The sequence below is a fragment of the Aegilops tauschii genome, chromosome 7 (genome assembly GCF_002575655.3).
Source record: "Aegilops tauschii subsp. strangulata cultivar AL8/78 chromosome 7, Aet v6.0, whole genome shotgun sequence".
NCBI classification, from domain to species: Eukaryota; Viridiplantae; Streptophyta; class Magnoliopsida; order Poales; family Poaceae; genus Aegilops; species Aegilops tauschii.
The window spans coordinates 530614807-530637530 of NC_053041.3; the positions used below are offsets into that span (position 1 = coordinate 530614807).

At 46.9% G+C, this 22724-nt stretch overlaps 1 protein-coding gene and 1 long non-coding RNA gene across 2 annotated transcripts; both read right to left on the minus strand.

Moving 5' to 3' along the window:
• Positions 1–271: 271 nt before the first annotated feature.
• On the minus strand, positions 272–2348 carry LOC120969523 (uncharacterized). The gene is made up of 2 exons (XR_005763806.1): positions 1394–2348; positions 272–515 (listed from the first exon to the last, which is right to left on the minus strand). It is a non-coding gene; the product is annotated as an uncharacterized lncRNA (long non-coding RNA).
• A 6153-nt stretch (positions 2349–8501) lies between these two features.
• Positions 8502–8843, minus strand: LOC141027347 (uncharacterized). Its single transcript, XM_073504348.1, has one exon. It carries the CDS (start codon positions 8841–8843, stop codon positions 8502–8504), a length of 342 nt encoding a protein of 113 aa, XP_073360449.1.
• Positions 8844–22724: the final 13881 nt, after the last annotated feature.

Here is a 22724-nt window from a genome sequence, read left to right on the forward strand (position 1 = left end):
GAGGACCATTGGTCCCGGTTTGTGCCTAGAACCGGGACAAATGGGTCCAGACAAACCGGGACTAATGCCCCACGAGGCCCGGCCGGCCCTCTGGGCTCACGAACCGGTACATATGCCTCCATTGGTCCCGGTTCGTGGCTGAACCGGGACTAATGGGCTGGCCATGCCTCAACCAAAGCCTTGTTTTCTACTAGTGTTGCGGCGTTGTTTCCATCATATATTCATTGTACTATAATGTAAACAAATGCTAAACATGCCAGGCCCGGAACAATTTAAGTTCATTTATGTGATTATAAATTATCAAATGTAACAGTGACCATAAATCAATGGATTATGACATGTTTAATCATAGAATATCAATTGCTAGCCAACATTTGGATGTTAAAAAACATTAATCATGAGCCAAATAAACAGGGAAGTGGATTTCATGAATTTTTTCATCAAACTGCATGAGCAAAATAGCTTGTCATGTAACCTTACACCTCTAGTCCATGATTCCTTCGAAATGTTCTCCCCTGAAATGGACAAAGAGATAGTAAATGATTTGCATGCTTTATCAAAGGTAACACCTGTTGGGCATGAAAAACATAACCATTTTTCAGTGTCAGGAATGGCAACATCATTTGACATTTATGTTTCTCCTTAGAAATATCAAGGCTAGTAGGACGTTGAAGTAGCTAAATAATGGACGGTGAATGAAATCAAATCCTGCGCTGTAGGCAGAATTAAACTACGAGATAATATTATCAATGGCAAATGATAGCCATTATTAGATAAGAACTGCCAGATAGCAGAAATAAGAAAAATCCTCTTTGCAATCAGGAGAAGCAGAGCCAAATCAACAGAGTAACACATATGTAACTCTGTTATACTTCTGAATATATATAGTGAGCATTTCATTAAGCAAATAATTAGCATATTTGAATATTATAACTGATATAGTTGGTTTCCAACTATCAAATATTTTCTCTCGATCCTTTTTTTTGCTGAACTAGATGTACTATTCATGCAATCATGCTCATAACAAAAGATACATTATTGTTCTATTCTCTAATTCACTAAGGTAATGAAGAAATTTCAAGTAAAATATGTTCTGTGATCTTTTATTTTTTTTATTTTCCGGGTGAAACATAACATGCTATGTGATTGTTGGATACACGGATGCAATCAAAACATTGCGCCAATTTCGTGTCCCCTGTCTATCGGATTTTACTTGGTTGTGTGATGTGAAAATTCTGAACATGTTATCAGTTTTCTACTAACTTCGAATCTTAATTCCATTTTTGTTTGAATGCAGGGGCACAGGTGCGGCTGTGGGCAGTGGCTAGACCAATTTGTACTACTTGCCAGAAAGCAGCAACTACAAACAGACAAGGGAGGCGGCTAGACAGACCTGTATGATCGCATCACTTGAGATCAAGTGGAGTGAGTCCAATAAATAGCACTCGGGCATGAAACGTCAGAGGTGGAATCGTTAGCTGGTAGCTCCAAGGCAACAACGCCGATGGTCACCAATCCCCACCTGATGTCTAGAGTTTTGCCGCGAGGGCAACGCGCGAGGACGGATGGAAAAACGGTGACAAGGAGCGGAGCCAAAGGTGGTCGCCGGCGCCTGGTGCCAACACTGCCGCCCCGCAAAGCCGTCATTGCCACGCAACAGGTTGTCGCCGGACACGACGAGCGCCGTCCAGGCTGATAGTTTTTCATCTCTCCCCACGATCTGTAAACAACAAGCAACCCAACCGAGAAGCAATCAAACCGAGCGAACATACAAACTGTATGTACGCCCAAACTGTATGTACGACGAATTTGGGGTGGCTACCCTAGGCGGCACAGATGTACTTCCGTGATTGCTCTGCATATTCCACCTATAGGTTGAAGACAAAGTTGTACGTCGCAGCAGATGCTTCCTCCGATCTTCCGCCCAATGGCCGCCGCCGCCCCCGGGGCAACCGCCGGCCGGTCTCTGTCCCCCAACCTCCGCCGCATCCAATCGCTCGCCGCCCACCGAGTCTCCCTCAGTCCGCCACCAAACGAATCTATCGCCGCTCCTGTGTGGAGGCGATGCACATCACCGGCCAGCGAGGGATCCCATTAGATGGATTTGGAGGTTGAAGGAGATAACTGGGGAGATGGCGGCGTGGGTGAGAGAGAATATACACAGGGAGATATTTTCTAGCAAAGAAAAATAGGAGCGCCAAGGGCCAAAATAATTTCCTCCAAATGAAATGCAGGAAAACTTAATTTTAATCATTTAGAAAAATGACAATTTATTTCTGTTACATACTGATATAATTTTCGTGTTGTGGATATTTATATATTTTTCTAAAACATGGTCAAACATACATTCGTTTGACTTTTGTAAAAACAAATACACCTCAAATAAATGAACGAATGGGCCTGTGATCAAACACTTGCTCTGTTATTATTTTTTGCACATATGCCATTAAGAAGCACACATCAGGGCCCGCGTCACTCCACGCGGCGATGAACCTAGCCACCACAAATAACCGCCTCTTCCATCGTCTTCCCTCCTCACCATTGCCGTGGTGCGCCGCCGGGAAAAGCCTGTGTGGCACTAGTAACAGGTCTTGGTGTCACATCCAGCTCCAAAGAAAAAGCTTGTGTGGCGGGCTTCTTCTTGAGGGAGTGGGCGTCCCCGGAAGTGGTGTGACTCTTCGAACCTATAAGCTCGAAAACCAGGTCACACTAGTGACGGGGCTCATTGTGGGGAATAACCCCAACATTAGCCCTTAGTTTAGCTTGGATTTATCAGACAACGGCGGCGTCTTGGTGTCACATCCCCCCTCCTATGGGGGCTTTTTCTTTGGAGCTGGATATTGGCGAGCGGGGTCAGTGGAAGACGCCGGTGTTGGCGTCGAGACTTTCTCTGGCAACAATGATGAGGGGAGCAATATCGAAGACATGGGAATGGTTGGGGCGTAGTCGGCTCTTCTCCGACGGCTTGTTTGTTGCTATGAAGTCGAAGTTGTGATGGTGGGGTTTCGATGGCATACGATGGCAGAATCAGGTGGTTCGTTCAATGGTCTTAAGCGGCACTAGTTGTGCCTAGTTCTTCTTCATGATTCTCCGTGAGAGTCGGAATTGCGATGTCTAGTCATAGGCGACTGAGTTCTAGTGCAGATCTTCATACATCTTCACACGGTCTGTACAGTGTGGATTGGGCCGGCGTGTTGGGAAACATAGCATGCAATTTCAAAAAAATTCCTACGCACACGCAAGATCTATCCATGGAGATATATAGCTACGAGGGGGAGAGTATGTCTACGTACCCTCGTAGACCGAAAGAGGAAGCGTTTGAAAACGCGGTTGATGTAGTCGAACTTCTTCTTGTTCCGATCGATCAAGCACCGAACGTACGGCACCTCCGAGTTCTGCACACGTTCAGCTCCATGACGTCCCTCGAACTCTTGATCCAGCAGAGTGTCAAGGAACAAGATGAGTTCCGTCAGCACGATGTCATGGTGACGGTGATGGTGAAGTGATCCGCCCAGGGCTTCGCCTAAGCACCAGGAAGATATGACCGGAGGCGTAAACTGTGGAGGAGGACGCCGCACACGGCTAACAATTGTTGGTGTGTGTTCTAGCGGTGCCCCCCCATACATATAGGTTGGAGGGGAGGAGTGGCAGCCGAGGGGGCGCCCCAATTAGGAGGAATCCTACTTGGCGTCCTCCCCAATTCGCCCCCCCTTTCCATGTATGCATGAAGGGGAAGGAAAGAGGGGGGGGGGTGAGGGAAGGAAGTGGGAATCCTAATCCACACTTTCCTTTTCCTTTCCCCTTTTCCTTCTCCTCCTCCTATGGCCTTATAGGGCGCACCAGCCCCTTGTGGGCTGGTGTGTTCCTTCACAAGGCCCATATGGCCCATAGGATTGCCGGGGGTACTGACCCGATAAGTACCCGATACCCTCCGGAACACTTCCGGTGTCCAAATACCATCGTCGATCTTTACCTCTCGACCATTTTGAGACTTCTCGTCATGTCCGTGATCTCATCCGGGACTCCGAACAACATTCGGTCAGCAAATCATATAAGTCATCTAATACTATATCGTCATCGAACGTTAAGCGTGCGGACCCTACGGGTTCGAAAACTATGCAGACATGACCGAGACACCTCTCCGGTCAATAACCAATAGCGGAACCTGGATGCTCATATTGGCTCCCACATATTCTACGAAGATCTTTATCGGTCGAACCGTTATGACAACATACGTTATTCCCTTTGTCATCGGTATGTTACTTCCCCGAAATTCGATCGTCGGTATCCACATACCTAGTTCAATCTCGTTACTGGCAAGTCTCTTTACTCGTTCCGTAATACATCATCTTGTAACTAACTCATTAGTCACTTTGCTTGCAAGGCTTCTTATGATGTGCATTACCGAGAGGGCCCAGAGATACCTCTCTAAAACTCGGAGTGACAAATCCTAATCTCGATCTATGCCAACCCAACAAACACCTTCGGAGATGTCTGTAGAGCATCTTTATAATCACCCAGTTACGTTGTGACGTTTGACAGCACAAAAGGCATTCCTCCGGTGTTCGAGAGTTGCATATCTCATAGTCGTAGGAATATGTATTTGACATGAAGAAAGCAATAGCAATAAAACTGAACGATCAATATGCTAAGCTAACGGATGGGTCTTGTCCATAATGATGTGATCTCGTTCATCAAATGACAACACATGTCTATGGTTAGGAAACTTAACCATCTTTGATTAACGAGCTAGTCTAGTAGAGGCTTACTAGGGACACGATGTTTTGTCTATGTATCCACACATGTATCAAGTTTCCGGTTAATACAATTCTAGCATGAATAATAAAAATTTATCATGATACAAGGAAATATAAAATAACAACTTTATTATTGCCTCTAGGGCATATTTTCTTCACGACGATCACCTACGGCGGATTTGAAGTTTTGCTCAGAGTTCAGGAATGGCGAGGACACCTCTAGAGGAGTAGTGATGACGATGACACATACGTGTTGTCTCAATGAGGCTCTCTATAGAGTAGGTGCAGTGAGGTATCTTCTGTGTGTCGCTCAACGATTGTGTTTGCTTTTCCCGGTTCTTCATAATTAACCGGGCTATTTTCTTCTCGCTTGGTTTTCTCCAATTAACTGAGCAATTTTTTTTAATGAATGCAGGAATCCTATCATTTCAAGAAAAAAATATTTATTGCTCATATATTGTCAGTGATTGTTTTCTAAAGAAAAATAATAATGATATTAAAATATAATTATAATGTTCCGATGTACAATGTCGACCATATGGAGGAAGGGCATGGTGGCACAATGAGCTCACTAAAATTGGCGCGACTTGGTGTGAGCGCGGTGATGAACACAAGACGAGCGGCTACCCGGAATAAAGTTTTATTTCTTCTTGTGCTAGAAGAGAGCACATCCTTCCCACGGGTAACCATGCGTGGTGTGCAGGTTTGCACACGTAGCAACTACCTAAAATTTTGAACAAGTTTTGTGTCTTCTTCTTATTTTCTTATTTTTATTATTATTTTACTTTTTTTTATTTCATTTTCCACTTCTTTTTCATTAATTCAACAATATTTGGAATTTATTTTTCTATAAATCTTTCCAAACTGTTCCTGGAATTCAAATTTTGTTCATGTTTTCCAAAAATATATTTTTAAATGCTCACATTTTTAAACAATAAAAATCAGAATTTCATATTTTCTTCACAATATTAAATAAATGTTCGAAAATAAAAAAATCATTGGCATTTTTTAAATGTTGTTCATGTTGTCAAAACTTGTACCCTTTAAAATTAAATGTTCACTTTTTAAAAAATTCTTCATTTCAAAAATTGCTCTTGTTTTGAAGGAAAGTTCAGAATATCAAAAAGTATTTGCATTTTAATATTTTCGGGGGGATTTCATAATTTATTTATGTTTTTCAAAAAATATTCGGATTTTCACTTCACATTTGTTTTAAAAAACTTGAATTTTATATGAAATTTGCAATTTTTTAATATTTGAGATTTCATTTTTTTGCAGTTTTCGAAAATAATCAGAAATGTTTCCGAATCTCGACGCTGCAGTGTGTTATTAAATATTTTGCACTTGGTAACATTCACCAAGAGTTATCCGCTCCATTGGCAAGCAGCGGAGTTCAGCTGCGCTAGGTTTTGAGTTCAAGTTCGCTAGGTCACTCCTGTTTTGGGGTTTTTAGGTCGCGCGTTAAACAAAATCGCATTGCGCCTGCTGGGCCGGCCCAGTTGTCTTAACCATGTGCGTCTACACAGATCCTGGTTTTGAGAAGGTTCAAGCTCCGGTTTTTAGGTTCCTGAACAATTTTGTCTGGTTTTCTCTTTTTGTTTGATTTTTCGCTTTCTTCGTTTTTCGATTTTTCGTTTATTTGTCAAAAAGAAAAAGATCCTTGTTTGAGAAGGTTCAAGCTCCGGTTTTTAGGTTCCTGAACAATTTTGTCTGGTTTTCTCTTTTTGTTTGATTTTTCGTTTTTTTGTTTATTTGTTTCTTGTTTCTTTTATGTTTATTTTTTCTTTTCACTTTTTGTTTCTTTTTTATTTTCATTTTCCTTTTGCGACTTTTCTTTTTCAATTTGACTTTATTTTTAATATTTCTTTCAAAAGTTTCAAATTTTGTTAAAATTTTGTGCAGGTTTTTCAAAAAATATTCTGTCATCAAGAAATGTACAGGAATTTCAAAAATGTGTTCCTGTCTATAAACTTTGTCCACAAGTTGAAAAAATGTTCAGGATCTCTAAAATATGTTTCTTTTTTCTATTTTTATTTTTCACAAGGTGAATTCAAATTTTGGTCAGAAACTAAAAACAAAATGTTCGCATTTCAGAAAATATTCAAGAATATCAAAAAATGTTCATGATCTTAAAATTTCTTTCGAATGTCATGAAATGTTCCATTTTTCGTGATTACAAATTTTTGTCAGAAATTAAAAATGTCCGTGTTTCAGAAAATGTTCTTGATTTCAAATCTTTCGGAATTTCATGAAACGTTCCATTTTAAATCTTTTGTTCACAAATTCAAAAAACTGTTCGCGGTTTCAAATTTTTGCTCCAAAATAATGAAATGTTCCACTTTTCAAATATTTGTTAAAAAATTAAAAAAATCGCGGTTTCAACAGCTGTTCAGAATTTCATAATTTGTTCACAAATTAAAAAATGTTATGTTTTCAAAAACAATATTTTCCGTTCAATTTTTCTTCCTTTTGAAAAAAATTGTTCACATATTCAAAAAATGTTCTTGTCTCCAGGTTTTTTTTCAGGAATTGAAGACATGTTGGTACGTTTTCAAAATATACATTAAGAAAAGTTCACCCCAGTAACTAATTCAGACTCGGTACGATTGCTACTTTCGGTTCGCTACAGTAGACCATTCCGGTTCTACATCGATGTTTAGTTCTTTAAGCTATGCACTGCCTTATTGATAATAATATTTGCTTAGCTGGATTGGCTTGGAGCACGTTATAGTACACAGTTGGTCTCCCGTTCGAGTCCTGAGTCGTGCACGTTTCCTTTTTCTTCTCTCTTTTTCGTCCCGCGCTAGAACTCGATGGGCCGGCCCAGTCAGGCTCCCTCTCTGTGCGTCACGCTGACAATTCGACGCAAAGGGCGTCAAATAGGGGCTCCCAGGTCTGGGAGGTGCACGCGAAGAGATTTCTGTTCCGTGTTTCAACCAAAAAAACTGAGTTTCGTTATGAGATTTCTGTTTCATTTGTTGGCAGAGATGGGCAGGTCGTTTCCGATTAGTGTTTTGTCCATTTTATTAGTTTGATTTTATTTACAGCCTATCATTACAAGATTATATGTTATTACTCTAGAAAAGATTATAGATTATTGTTAAATTCTTCTCTAAGCCATAGCGTCGTCTTTTAAAACGTCTCAAAAATCATGGCTACATATGTACACATGAAAATAATGAAGAATGTGATGCACCTCTAAAGGTAAAAATTTTGACGCTATGCACATCGTCTTAAAAAGCGTCTCTACATAATAGATACTTCCTAATGTAGAGGTGAATATAAAAGTGTCTTAGAAAAAGCGTACCTACTGACATGTTTTGTTGTAGCACCAGCACGACCCACCACCAACGTGTCGCCCAACACGCAGCCACCGCTCCTGCCTGTCGCCCCTCACCTGAGCGCATCACCTGCGGGACGCCGCAACGCCAGAGAGCAGCCGCACCGTCACGCCCGGAGCCTGTGCGATGCCCTGGTCTGCCGGAACCACCCCGCGCCGCCCCCCGCAAGAGAGAGGAAGAAGCCGCCCTGCCACCGCCGGCTCCGGCCAAGCTTCGCCCAACCGAGCCACCAGGCGGCGACGAGGGATGGGGAGGTAAGAGGGGAACGGCCCGGCGGCGGCACACTAGGGTTCCCTCCCCGTCGCCGCGCGGGGGCGACGTGGGAGGGGCTGAGGGGCGGGTTCCCATGACCCTAATATTGCCCTTGTAAAGCCTTATGGCATTTCTTCCTTTTTTAATGCATTTAGTCAAGAAATCCAAGCAAACCTGGCCACCCTCTTACTTCTGAGATTGCCAGGAGCCTCTCGGTGTCTACCACAGTCGGCTCTCTCAGGTACTGAGGTTCGAACATCTCGACCACAACAGTTGCAAACCTGACCATGGCATCTCTGCTTGTGCTCTCAGACATCTGTAGGTACTTGTCCCACCAATCAACGGTCGTGCCATATGCAAGCATCAGGAGTGCGGCCGTGCACTTCTGGTAACTATAGAAGCCAATTGTTCCCACGGCGTCCTTCTTCAGGATGAAGTAGTCATCGTAGGACCAGACGCCATAGTACAAACGATCGAAGATGGTCTTGCACATCCGAAAACGCCGAGCACCCGATGACCCTTGACTGAGCCCTTGAAATTGAGAACATGCTCCTCCGCATGCTCCACGTCTTCAAGGACCGCTTGCATCATCATCGTCTATTTGGAGTATTCCTTCTTGTCCGACGAGCCACTAGAGGACTCAACATACTGCCCGTATATGTACTCCAAATCGGAATCCATTGCTATAAACAAGAAGGGACAACTGTTTTCAGCTCTGGCGATTCATCGAACAATTGCCGGGCATGGTACTTGGCAGGGCGGTAGGAGGACAGGGGGTTGAAGAGAGAGGGAGGAGAAGCAGCCGGGAGCCCTGCTGGATCACCGGAGGTGACGGAGACGCAGATTTCCGGCAGCGGTGTGGCTTGGTGGCCGGGGTGATCGAGCGGCGGCAATGGCAAGAGAGAAAGAAGGAAGGAGAGAAAATCAGGAGGATGGAGTCGTGGAGTTTGGGAAGGGTTTTGGGTGGGCCTGGGGTGTCGGATTTGTACGTTTCGTGTGTCCAGACTCCTGCAAACCTCCCCCACTTTTGTCTCTGTTTTGCGCGAGAAATCGTGTCCGTACCGCCCCGCAGACTGATACAAGGCCGCGTTGGATAGCTTCTGCGGTCCGGTCGGTTGCAGAAGGTTTACGGGTCTGCCTTGGAGATGCCCTTAGGTTGCAGTCTATTCTTTCATTCCATGTTTTTAAGGTACCAATCCAGCTTCAGGTATCGTTTCTCTCTCTCCTTTTTCTCTTCCTTCTTGAGTCACAGCGAGTCTTCAGTCTTCAATATTTCTTATTTTTGTCTTGTGCATTCTTCTTTGTTAACTCTTTGTTGTGTCATTTTGCATCATTTAGTATTTTATCTATTATTCATTTTTTTCTCATAATTCTTCTTTTATTTATTTGCCTCTTTTTAAAAAAATGTCGGGGGGGGGGGGGGGGGGGGGGGGGGGGACTCCCCACCCTTGAATATATTTCAAAAACGGTTTAGAGTTTACAGAGGTCATGCATGAGGAGAGGAAATCACGCCGTAGGCCGACGTGTTCCATCAGCGTTTCCGTCTCTAAACTTTTACAGTGCTATTGCCATCAATCTCTAAACTTTGGAAAACTTTCTTGTTCCTAGCATCCTAAAGTTTTCAAAGGATGAGTAGAAGCATGAAGGGGCGGATTGGCGTGGGCAGCACATCATGGATCATGGTGTTGTAGAAGTCAGCAGTAGGGTTGAACCGAGGTCGAATCCCGGTGATATGCCAAACCGTACGAGCGGCCCAACAGGTGAAGAACAGGTGGTTGCAATCCTCCACTGCCTGGTCGCATGTTGGGCAGGTCTCGTAGCTAAGAATTTTCTTCTGGTGGAGGTTCTTCCTGGTGTTCAAGTGGTCTAAGTAAAACAACCACCCGAAGATCATCACCTTCTTCGGCACCCTAGAGTCCCAAATCTAAGTGAGTGGGGGATCCGCGAGCTGCATGTTCAGAGCTGCATAAGCCCTGCGTGTGGTGAAGCTGTTGCCATTAAGAAGCTTCCGCATGTCCAGTTCCTGCGAGGTAGTTACACCCTGTAGCATAGAGTTTTGAGAAGCAAGTTCTGCGACTGCAGTAGAGGCTAGCCAATTACGAAGAGCAAGCTCGATCCCATCCTATAAAATAGTGGCTACCATAGCATTTTGTCTCTGTTTTGCATGTTTGATGTTCTATTGTTAAACTATTTGTTTTATTGGAAGATAAACTATTTGTTTGAGTTGTAATAAAATTGAACTATTTATTGTTGATTTACTTTTTATGTGTTTAATCTTCTTGGTTTTGTTTCGAGTGCTATATGTTATTTGTGCTGGGCGCGCGCGTTATTTTTTTACAGCGTCTATTGGAGCGGCTCGCGTGCGCTATATTTTGCAGCGGCCACTGGAGCCAGCGCTGAGCTGCACGCAAAAACTAGCTATTTCGGCTTGTAGAAGTTTTTTTAGCGCGCCTGTTGAAGATGATCTCATTTGCGCATATATGTAGGGGACAGAACAAGGTTACTCACGCACTTACCCAAAATGGGTAGATCATCCTATCACACGGCTGCTCCGCCATGGACCAGATGAGATAAAAACCTCTGTCAGAAGGACTAGTGAACCACCTTGATTGAATGAAAGCTCTATTTTCATAAAAAAATTATATGCGCTACATAATGAGAAACGAGGGAGTACTGCATCGCAAGGAGTGGAATGGCCCGATCATCGCTGTAGCCTAGCGGGTGTCAGAACTCCTAGCCCGGGCATAAGGGGCGATCCATTCGTCCGTTGGCGTTCGTTTCGGTCGATCCGGACACAAAAGACGGCCCAACATGCCGACCCAAACGGACGAGCGTCCGTTTGGCGGCCGCATGGCGACCCATTTCCGGCCTATTTTTAAGCCGGATCTGCGTCGGCGCGGACACGAGACGGACGCGCGTGCGCCTACTCCTCACCCCAGGCCCGCCGGTCGGTGGCAGCCATCACCATTTTCCTCCATTTCCCCGCCCCACACCCGCCATGGACGACGACCTCGACCTCAACGCCGCCGCCGGCCTCACCTTCCTCGCATCGTCCGACATGACGACCGCTCCCTCCGGCAAAGGCAAGCCTCGTGCCCCGCGCAAGAACGCCGCCACGCCCAAGCCAAAGAAGGTGCTAACGACCGAACAGCGGGCAAGGGAGTCGGCCAAGAGGAAGGGCCGGAGGCATGCCGCGGACGCGAGGGATGACGCCGTCGCGGCCGCGGCCGCCGCCGCCGCGGCGCAGCAGGAGGTCACCAACACCCCCATCGCGGCGACAACGAGGGAGGCGCTCTATATGCTAGTGTTAAACCCTAGCTGCACGGCCTCGTCAACGCCGCCGTCGCCGCGGCCAGCACCGGCTCATCGGCGTTCCCTCGAATGGTGCTGCCCGACTCGCCCCGCGCGTCGGCTTGCACCCCGATGCACGACTTCCACGTGTACCCGCAGGCCTCCCGCCTCTCCGGGGAGTGCTCACCCGACGTGAGCGTGGTGGCGCCTTCCACGCCCGCGCCCGCGTCCATCGATCTCAACGCCACACCGGTGGCGGGTGGCTCATCATCCGGAGGCGCGAGGAAATGCGCGCGGTCGATGCCGGTCGGCGTGCTCCCGGACGCCCGCAACCTGTTCGAGGGAATGCCGGCCGCCGGCGACGAGGACTACATGCAGAACCTCATCTTCGAGGGCGGTGCGCCGGCCGCTGGCTACAATCCCGACGAGACACAAAGCCAGGACGGCCGCGGGGCATTCACGCCGGCCGCTGGCTATGATCCCGATCAGGCGGCCTTCATGCGTGATCAGGTCGCCATGGACCTGGACGACTTCCAACTTGACCACGAGTTTCCAGACGACTACGGGCAAGAGGAAGAGGACGAGTGCGACATCAAAGTGGAGCCTTTGTTCGAGGACGAGCTCGCCAACCAAGCCGCCGGTCCGAAGCCGAAGCGCAAGAGCAAGCACACGAAGGCATACATGGCGGCCGAGGACAAGCTTCTTTGTGAGTTTTGGCGAGACATTGAACAAGACCCCAAGACGGGCGCCGAACAAAAGCATTCAACTTTTTGGATTCGTGTCCACCGGGAGTTTCATGAGTGCAAGAAGTTTCCACCTTACCAAATTGTGAGCACGCGTGGGTGGGTGTCCATTTCCAAGCGATGGAGGGTGATCCAACAAGAGTGCAACAAGTTTTGTGCCACTCTTGAGAGCGTCAAGGCCCGCCCCGTGAGCGGCATCGGCATGCAAGACATGGTATGCTAGCAAGCCGCCCTCTTTTGTGTCATCAAGTTTATGCTCGCGTGTTCATTTGCATACCATTGCCAATATGCTTGCATGAAAACATTTGTAGGCATATCAAGCTTTGGAGGCATTCAAGGTCCAGCACAATGGCAAGTGCTTCAACCTCTCCCATTGCTTTAGGGTCATCAAAGACGAGGAGAAGTTAAAGGCGTGCCGCCCTCAAGTCGCTGTTGGTGATCGTTGCAGAAATTAAAAAAAATTCTACGCATCACCAAGAACAATCTATGGAGTCTTCTAGCAACGAGAGGGAAAAGAGTGCATCTACATACCCTTGTAGATCGCGAGCGGAAGCGTTCAAGTGAACGGGGTTGATGGAGTCGTACTCGTCGTGATCCAAATCACCGATGACCGAGCGCCGAACGGACGGCACCTCCGCGTTCAACACACGTACGGTTGGGGAAGACGTCTCCTCCTTCTTGATCCAGCAAGGGGAGAGATAGGTTGATGGAGATCCAGCAGCACGACGGCGTGGTGGTGGAAGCAGCGGGGATCTCGGCAGGGCTTCGCCAAGCTCAGCGAGAGGGAGAGGTGTCACGGGAGGGAGAGGGAGGTGCCAGGGGCTTGGGTGCGGCTGCCCTCCCTCCCCCCTCTTTATATAGGGCCCCTGGGGGGCGCCGGCCCTAGGAGATCCAATCTCCAAGGGGGGGCGGCGGCCAAGGGGGTGGCTTGCCCCCCAAGCCAAGTGGGGCGCCCCCCACCCCTAGGGTTTCCAACCCTAGGCGCAGGGGGAGGCCCAAGGGGGGCGCACCAGCCCACCAGGGGCTGGTTCCCTCCCACTTCAGCGCATGGGGCCCTCCGGGATAGGTGGGCCCACCCGGTGGACCCCCGGGACCCTTCCGGTGGTCCCGATACAATACCGGTCCCCCCGAAACTTTCCCGGTGGCTGAAACTGGACTTCCTATATACAATTCTTCACCTCCGGACCATTCCGGAACTCCTCGTGACGTCCGGGATCTCATCCGGGACTCCGAACAACTTTCGGATTTCCGCATACTAATATCTCTACAACCCTAGCGTCACCGAACCTTAAGTGTGTAGACCCTACGGGTTCGGGAGACATGCAGACATGACCGAGACGACTCTCCGGTCAATAACCAACAGCGGGATCTGGATACCCATGTTGGCTCCCACATGTTCCATGATGATCTCATCGGATGAACCACGATGTCGAGGATTCAATCAATCCCGTATACAATTCCCTTTGTCAATCGATACGTTACTTGCCCGAGATTCGATCGTCGGTATCCCAATACCTTGTTCAATCTCGTTACCGGCAAGTCACTTTACTCGTACCGTAATGCATGATCCCGTGACCAAACACTTGGTCACATTGAGCTCATTATGATGATGCATTACCAAGTGGGCCCAGAGATACTTCTCTATCATACGGAGTGACAAATCCCAGTCTCGATTCGTGCCAACCCAACAGACACTTTCGGAGATACCCGTAGTGCACCTTTATAGCCACCCAGTTACGTTGTGACGTTTGGCACACCCAAAGCACTCCTATGGTATCCGGGAGTTGCACAATCTCATGGTCTAAGGAAATGATACTTGACATTTGGAAAAGCTCTAGCAAACGAACTACACGATCTTGTGCTATGCTTAGGATTGGGTCTTGTCCATCACATCATTCTCCTAATGATGTGATCCCGTTATCAATGACATCCAATGTCCATAGTCAGGAAACCATGACTATCTGTTGATCAACGAGCTAGTCAACTAGAGGCTCACTAGGGACATGTTGTGGTCTATGTATTCACACATGTATTACGATTTCCGGATAACACAATTATAGCATGAACAATAGACAATTATCATGAACAAGGAAATATAATAATAACCATTTTATTATTGCCTCTAGGGCATATTTCCAACAGTCTCCCACTTGCACTAGAGTCAATAATCTAGTTACATTGTGATGAATCGAACACCCATAGAGTTCTGGTGTTGATCATGTTTTGCTCTAGGGAGAGGTTTAGTCAACGGATCTGCTACATTCAGGTCCGTATGTACTTTACAAATATCTATGTCTCCATTTTGAACATTTTCACGAATGGAGTTGAAGCGACGCTTGATATGCCTGGTCTTCCTGTGAAACCTGGGCTCCTTGGCAAGGGCAATAGCTCCAGTGTTGTCACAGAAGAGAGTCATCGGGCCCGACGCATTGGGAATAACTCCTAGGTCGGTAATGAACTCCTTCACCCAGATTGCTTCTTGTGCTGCCTCTGAGGCCGCCATGTATTCCGCTTCACATGTAGATCCAGCCACAACGCTTTGCTTGCAACTGCTCCAGCTTACTGCCCCACCATTCAAAATATACACGTATCCGGTTTGTGACTTAGAGTCATCCAGATCTGTGTCGAAACTAGCATCGACGTAACCCTTTACGACGAGCTCTTCGTCACCTCCATAAACGAGAAACATATCCTTAGTCCTCTTCAGGTACTTTAGGATATTCTTGACCGCTGTCCAGTGTTCCATGCCGGGATTACTTTGGTACCTTCCTACCAAACTTACGGCAAGGTTTACATCAGGTCTGGTACACAGTATGGCATACATAATAGACCCTATGGCCGAGGCATAGGGGACGACACTCATCTTTTCTCTATCTTTTGCCGTGGTCGGGCATTGAGCCGTGCTCAATTGCACACCTTGCAATACAGGCAAGAACCCCTTCTTGGACTGATCCATATTGAACTTCTTCAATATCTTGTCAAGGTACGTACTTTGTGAAAGACCAATGAGGCGTCTTGATCTATCTCTATAGATCTTGATGCCTAATATATAAGCAGCTTCTCCAAGGTCCTTCATTGAAAAACACTTGTTCAAGTAGGCCTTTATGCTTCCCAAGAATTCTATATCATTTCCCATCAACAGTATGTCGTCCACATATAATATAAGAAATGCTACAGAGCTCCCACTCACTTTCTTGTAAACACAGGCTTCTCCATAAGTCTGTGTAAACCCAAACGCTTTGATCATCTCATCAAATCGAATGTTCCAACTCCGAGATGCTTGCACCAGCCCATAGATAGAGCGCTGGAGCTTGCATACCTTGTTAGCATTCTTAGGATCGACAAAATCTTCCGGCTGCATCATATACAATTCTTCCTTAAGAAAGCCGTTAAGGAATGCCGTTTTGACGTCCATTTGCCATATCTCATAATCATAGAATGCGGCAATTGCTAACATGATTCGGACGGTCTTCAGCTTCGCTACGGGTGAGAAAGTCTCATCGTAGTCAACCCCTTGAACTTGTCGATAACCCTTAGCGACAAGTCGAGCCTTATAGATGGTCACATTACCATCCACGTCTGTCTTCTTCTTAAAGATCCATTTATTTTCTATGGCTCGCCTATCATCGGGCAAGTCAGTCAAAGTCCATACTTCGTTTTCATACATGGATCCTATCTCGGATTTCATGGCTTCTAGCCATTTGTCGGAATCTGGGCCCGCCATTGCTTCTTCATAGTTCGAAGGTTCACCGTTGTCTAACAACATGATTTCCAAGACAGGGTTGCCGTACCACTCTAGCGCGGAACGTGTCCTTGTGGACCTACGAAGTTCAGTAGGAGCTTGCTCCGAAGTACCTTGATCATCATCATCATTAACTTCCTCTCTAGTCGGTGCATGCACCACAGGAACATTTTCCTGAGCTGCGCTACTTTCCTCTTCAAGAGGCAGTACTTCATCAAGCTCTACCTTCCTCCCACTTACTTCTTTCGAGAGAAACTCTTTCTCCAGAAAGGATCCGTTCTTAGCAACAAAGATCTTGCCTTCGGATCTGAGGTAGAAGGTATACCCAATGGTTTCCTTAGGGTATCCTATGAAGACGCATTTCTCCGACTTGGGTTCGAGCATTTTAGGTTGAAGTTTCTTGACATAAGCATCGCATCCCCAAACTTTTAGAAACGACAGCTTAGGTTTCTTACCAAACCATAATCCATACGGTGTCGTCTCAACGGATTTCGACGGAGCCCTATTTAAAGTGAATGCGGCAGTCTCTAAAGCATAGCCCCAAAATGAGAGCGGTAGATCGGTAAGAGACATCATAGATCGCACCATATCCAATAGAGTGCGATTACGACGTTCGGACACACCATTTCGCTGAGGTGTTCCAGGCAGCGTGAGTTGTGAAACTATTCCACATTTCCTTAAGTGCGTGCCAAATTCGTGACTCAAATATTCCCCTCCACGATCTGATCGTAAGAACTTTATTTTTCTGTCACGCTGATTCTCAACCTCACTCTAAAATTCCTTGAACTTTTCAAAGGTCTCAGACTTGTGTTTCATTAGGTAGACATACCCATATCTACTCAAGTCATCAGTGAGAGTGAGAACATAACGATAGCCACCGCGAGCCTCAACACTCATTGGACCGCACACATCAGTATGTATGATTTCCAATAAGTTGGTTGCTCGCTCCATTGTTCCGAAGAACGGAGTCTTGGTCATCTTACCCATGAGGCATGGTTCGCACGTGTCAAATGATTCGTAATCAAGAGACTCCAAAAGTCCATCTGCATGGAGCTTCTTCATGCGTTTGACACCAATGTGACCAAGACGGCAGTGCCACAAGTATGTGGGACTATCATTATCAACCTTACATCTTTTGGTATTCACACTATGAATATGTGTAACACTACGTTCGAGATTCATTAAGAATAAACCATTAACCAGCGGGGCATGACCATAAAACATATCTCTCATATAAATAGAACAACCATTATTCTCGGATTTAAATGAGTAGCCATCTCGAATTAAACGAGATCCTGATACAATGTTCATGCTCAAAGCTAGCACTAAATAACAATTATTGAGGTTTAAAACTAATCCCGTAGGTAAATGTAGAGGTAGCGTGCCGACGGCGATCACATCGACCTTGGAACCATTCCCGACGCGCATCGTCACCTCGTCCTTTGCCAGTCTCCGTTTATTCTGCAGCTCCTGCTTTGAGTTACAAATATGAGCAACCACACCGGTATCAAATACCCAGGAGCTACTACGAGTGCTGGTAAGGTACACATCAATAACATGTATATCACATATACCTTTGGTGTTGCCGGCCTTCTTGTCCGCCAAGTACTTGGGGCAGTTCCGCTTCCAGTGACCACTTCCCTTGCAAAAAAACTACCCAGTCTCAGGCTTGGGGTCCATTCTTTGGCTTCTTCCCGGCAACTGGCTTACCGGGCGCGGCAACTCCCTTGCCGTCCTTCTTGAAGTTCTTCTTACCCTTGCCTTTCTTGAACTTAGTGATTTTATTCACCATCAACACTTGATGTTCCTTTTTGATCTCCACCTCCGCTGATTTCAGCATTGAATATACCTCAGGAATGGTCTTTTCCATCCCCTGCATATTGAAGTTCATCACAAAGCTCTTGTAGCTTGGTGGAAGCGACTGAAGGATTCTGTCAATGACCGCGTCATCCGGGAGATTAACTCCCAGCTGAGTCAAGCGGTTGTGTAACCCAGACATTTTGAGTATGTGCTCACTGACAGAACTATTTTCCTCCATCTTACAACTGAAGAACTTTTCGGAGAATTCATATCTCTCGACCCGGGCATGAGCTTGGAAAACCATTTTCAGCTCCTCGAACATCTCATATGCTCCGTGTTGCTCAAAACGCTTTTGGAGCCCCGGTTCTAAGCTGTAAAGCATGCCGCACTGAACGAGGGAGTAATCATCAGCACGCTGCTGCCAACGTTCATAACGTCTTGGTTCTCTGGGATGGGTGCGTCACCTAGCGGTGCTTCTAGGATATAATCTTTCTTGGCAGTTATGAGGATGATCCTCAGGTTTCGGACCCAGTCCGTATAGTTGCTGCCATCATCTTTCAGTTTGGTTTTCTCTAGGAACGCGTTGAAGTTGAGGGCAACATTAGCGTGGGCCATTTGATCTACAAGACATATTGTAAAGATTTTAGACTAAGTTCATGATAATTAAGTTCATCTAATCAAATTATTCAATGAACTCCCACTCAGATAGACATCCCTCTAGTCATCTAAGTGAAACATGATCCGAGTCAATTAGGCCGTGTCCGATCATCACGTGAGACGGACTAGTCAACATCGGTGAACATCTTCATGTTGATCGTATCTTCTATACGACTCATGTTCGACCTTTCGGTCTCTTGTGTTCCGAGGCCATGTCTGTACATGCTAGGCTCGTCAAGTCAACCTAAGTGTTTTGCATGTGTAAATCTGTCTTACACCCGTTGTATGTGAACGTTAGAATCTATCTCACCCGATCATCACGTGGTGCTTTGAAACAACGGACTTTCGCAACGGCGCACAGTTAGGGGGAACACTTTCTTGAAATTATTACAAGGGATCATCTTACTTACTACCGTCGTACTAAGCAAATAAGAAGCAAAATATGATAAACATCACATGCAATCAAATAGTGACATGATATGGCCAGTATCATATTGCTCCTTTGATCTCCATCTTCGGGGCGCCATGATCATCTTCGTCACCGGCATGACACCATGATCTCCATCATCATGATCTCCATCATCGTGTCTTCATGAAGTTGTCACGCCAACGATTACTTCTACTACTATGGCTAACGTGTTTAGCAATAAAGTAAAGTAATTTACATGGCGTTATTCAATGACACGCAGGTCATACAAAAATAAAGACAACTCCTATGGCTCCTGCCGGTTGTCATACTCATCGACATGCAAGTCGTGATTCCTATTACAAGAACATGATCAATCTTATACATCACATATATTTCATTCATCACATCCTTTTGGCCATATCACATCACAAGGCATATGCTGCAAAAACAAGTTAGACGTCCTCTAATTGTTGTTGCATGTTTTTACGTGGCTTCTATAGGTTTCTAGCAAGAACGTTTCTTACCTACGTAAAACCACAACGTGATATGCCAATTTCTATTTACCCTTCATAAGGACCCTTTTCATCGAATCCGATCCGACTAAAGTGGGAGAGACAGACACCCGCTAGCCACCTTATGCAACTAGTGCATGTCAGTCGGTGGAACTTGTCTCACGTAAGCGTACGTGTAAGGTCGGTCCGGGCCGCTTCATCCCACGATGCCGCCGAAACAAGATAAGACTAGTAGTGGCAAGAAAATTGACAACATCTACGCCCACAACAAGTTTGTGTTCTACTCGTGCATAGAAACTACGCATAGACCTAGCTCATGATGCCACTGTTGGTGATCGTTGCAGAAATTAAAAAAAATTCTACGCATCACCAAGAACAATCTATGGAGTCTTCTAGCAACTAGAGGGAAAAGAGTGCATCTACATACCCTTGTAGATCACGAGCGGAAGCGTTCAAGTGAACGGGGTTGATGGAGTCGTACTCGTCGTGATCCAAATCACCGATGACCGAGTGCCGAACGGATGGCACCTCCGCATTCAACACACGTACGGTTGGGGAAGACGTCTCCTCCTTCTTGATCCAGCAAGGGGAGGGATAGGTTGATGGAGATCCAGCAGCACGACGGCGTGGTGGTGGAAGCAGCGGGGATCTCGGCAGGGCTTCGCCAAGCTCAGCGAGAGGGAGAGGTGTCACGGGAGGAGAGGGAGGCGCCAGGGGCTTGGGTGCGGCTGCCCTACCTCCCCCCTCTTTATATAGGGCCCCTGGGGGGGCGCCGGCCCTAGGAGATCCAATCTCCAAGGGGGGGCGGCGGCCAAGGGGCTGGCTTGCCCCCCAAGCCAAGTGGGGCGCCCCCACCCCTAGGGTTTCCAACCCTAGGCGCAGGGGGAGGCTCCCAAGGGGGGCGCACTAGCCCACCAGGGGCTGGTTTCCTCCCACTTCAGCCCATGGGGCCCTCCGGGATAGGTGGCCCCACCCGGTGGACCCCCTGGACCCTTCCGGTGGTCCCGGTACAATACCGGCGACCCCCGAAACTTTCCCGGTGGCCGAAACTGGACTTCCTATATACAATTCTTCACCTCCGGACCATTCCGGAACTCCTCGCGACGTCCGGGATCTCATCCGGGACTCTGAACAACTTTCGGATTTCCTCATACTAATATCTCTACAACCCTAGCGTCACCGAACCTTAAGTGTGTAGACCCTACGGGTTCGGGAGACATGCAAACATGACCGAGATGACTCTCCGGTCAATAACCAACAGCGGGATCTGGATACCCATGTTGGCTCCCACATGTTCCACGATGATCTCATCAGATGAACCACGGTGTCGAGGATTCAATCAATCCCGTATACAATTCCCTTTGTCAATCGGTACGTTACTTGCCCGAGATTCGATCGTCGGTATCCCAATACCTTGTTCAATCTCGTTACCGGCAAGTCACTTTACTCGTACCGTAATGCATGATCCCGTGACCAAACACTTGGTCACATTGAGCTCATTATGATGATGCATTACCGAGTGGGCCCAGAGATACCTCTCCGTCATACGGAGTGACAAATCCCAGTCTCGATTCGTGCCAACCCAACAGACACTTTCGGAGATACCCGTAGTGCACCTTTATAGCCACCCAGTTATGTTGTGACGTTTGGCACACCCAAAGCACTCCTATGGTATCCGGGAGTTGCACAATCTCATGGTCTAAGGAAATGATACTTGACATTTGGAAAAGCTCTAGCAAACGAACTACACGATCTTGTGCTATGCTTAGGATTGGGTCTTGTCCATCACATCATTCTCCTAATGATGTGATCCCGTTATCAATGACATCCAATGTCCATAGTCAGGAAACCATGACTATCTGTTGATCAACGAGCTAGTCAACTAGAGGCTCACTAGGGACATGTTGTGGTCTATGTATTCACACATGTATTACGATTTCCGGATAACACAATTATAGCATGAACAATAGACAATTATCATGAACAAGGAAATATAATAATAACCATTTTATTATTGCCTCTAGGGCATATTTCCAACAGTCGCGTGGGGGGGAAGCAAGGAGGTTCAGGATGGTGAGCCGGCACGGCCGCGGGGGAAGACCAACTCCAAGAAGGAGGACAAGCGGGATACGACATCGAACGCCTTGATCGCAAGCGTGGAGGGCATGCTGAACAAGAAGGACTCAAGGAAGGAGGAGCGCTGGCGTTTCAAAGAAGAGCAAATGAACGCCTTCCTGGAGATCCAAAGGAGGAGGCTTGAGATGGACGCGGAGAAGCAAGCCAAGATGCTAGAGATCGAGACCGCCAATGCCAAGACCAAGGCGAAAGAAATGGCTCTCGCGAGCATGATGGCCGGGGTGGAGATCATGAAGGTGGATCTCAACACCGTGTCGCCAAGGAAGAGGCCGTGGTTCGAGAAGATGCAGGCCGACATGCTCAAGTTCACCGACGAGTGATCTCCTGGCCGCGAGCGCCTTCCTTTTTTGTATGTCGGCTTGTGTGCTGGCATGACCACGGGCCGCGATGGCGTGGTCGAACTCAAGTCCCACCCCTTTTTGTGTGCTGGTATGTGTGCCCGCCGCTGGCGAGTGCGCCAGCGCGAACTATGTGGTGATATGTTTTGAAGTCGGCAATGTATGCCAGCGCTGGCATGGTGCCGGCGCTGGCATGGTGCCGGCATGAGACATGGCCGCTAGCATGATCTATGGCCGCAGGTCTTTTTTAAAAATTGAGTGCGGACATGAAAATGGGTCGGCGCGTTGGGCGGGCAGCCGACCCAAATGCAAAACAGGGCGGACGTCGGGCGGGCGGCCGACCCAAAAAGACAAAAAGCGGAGAAATGTGCCGTCCGTTTGGGTCGGCATGTTGGAGTTGCTCTAAGGGCATGTAAAATGATGGCATATGTATACGAATGCCACATGACAAAAAGTAGTTTGAGACAATCATATTGATTTTTCATTCCGACACAAGCTACTACTCGTGGGCATCATCAAAGAATATAAAATAGAGTCTTACTACACATGCATCACTATTTTCCACTTTACTTTTTTCAGCTTTATGCACCGGATCACATTTTTCTCTCCAAGCACCCATCTCCTGTCGAGGATCCCACTACACTATCCGAACCTACTTTTTCTGACATCCTATCATACATGGCTTGCGGGACATCAACCTAGGCTATGCATTGGCCATGCCCTAAGGCGCCGACAGAAATAGAACC

What these genes read in the sequence shown, in the direction of transcription:
- LOC141027347 (XM_073504348.1), bottom strand. Translation starts at nt 8,843, where the DNA reads ATGTGCAAGACCATCTTCGATCGTTTGTACTATGGCGTCTGGTCCTAC.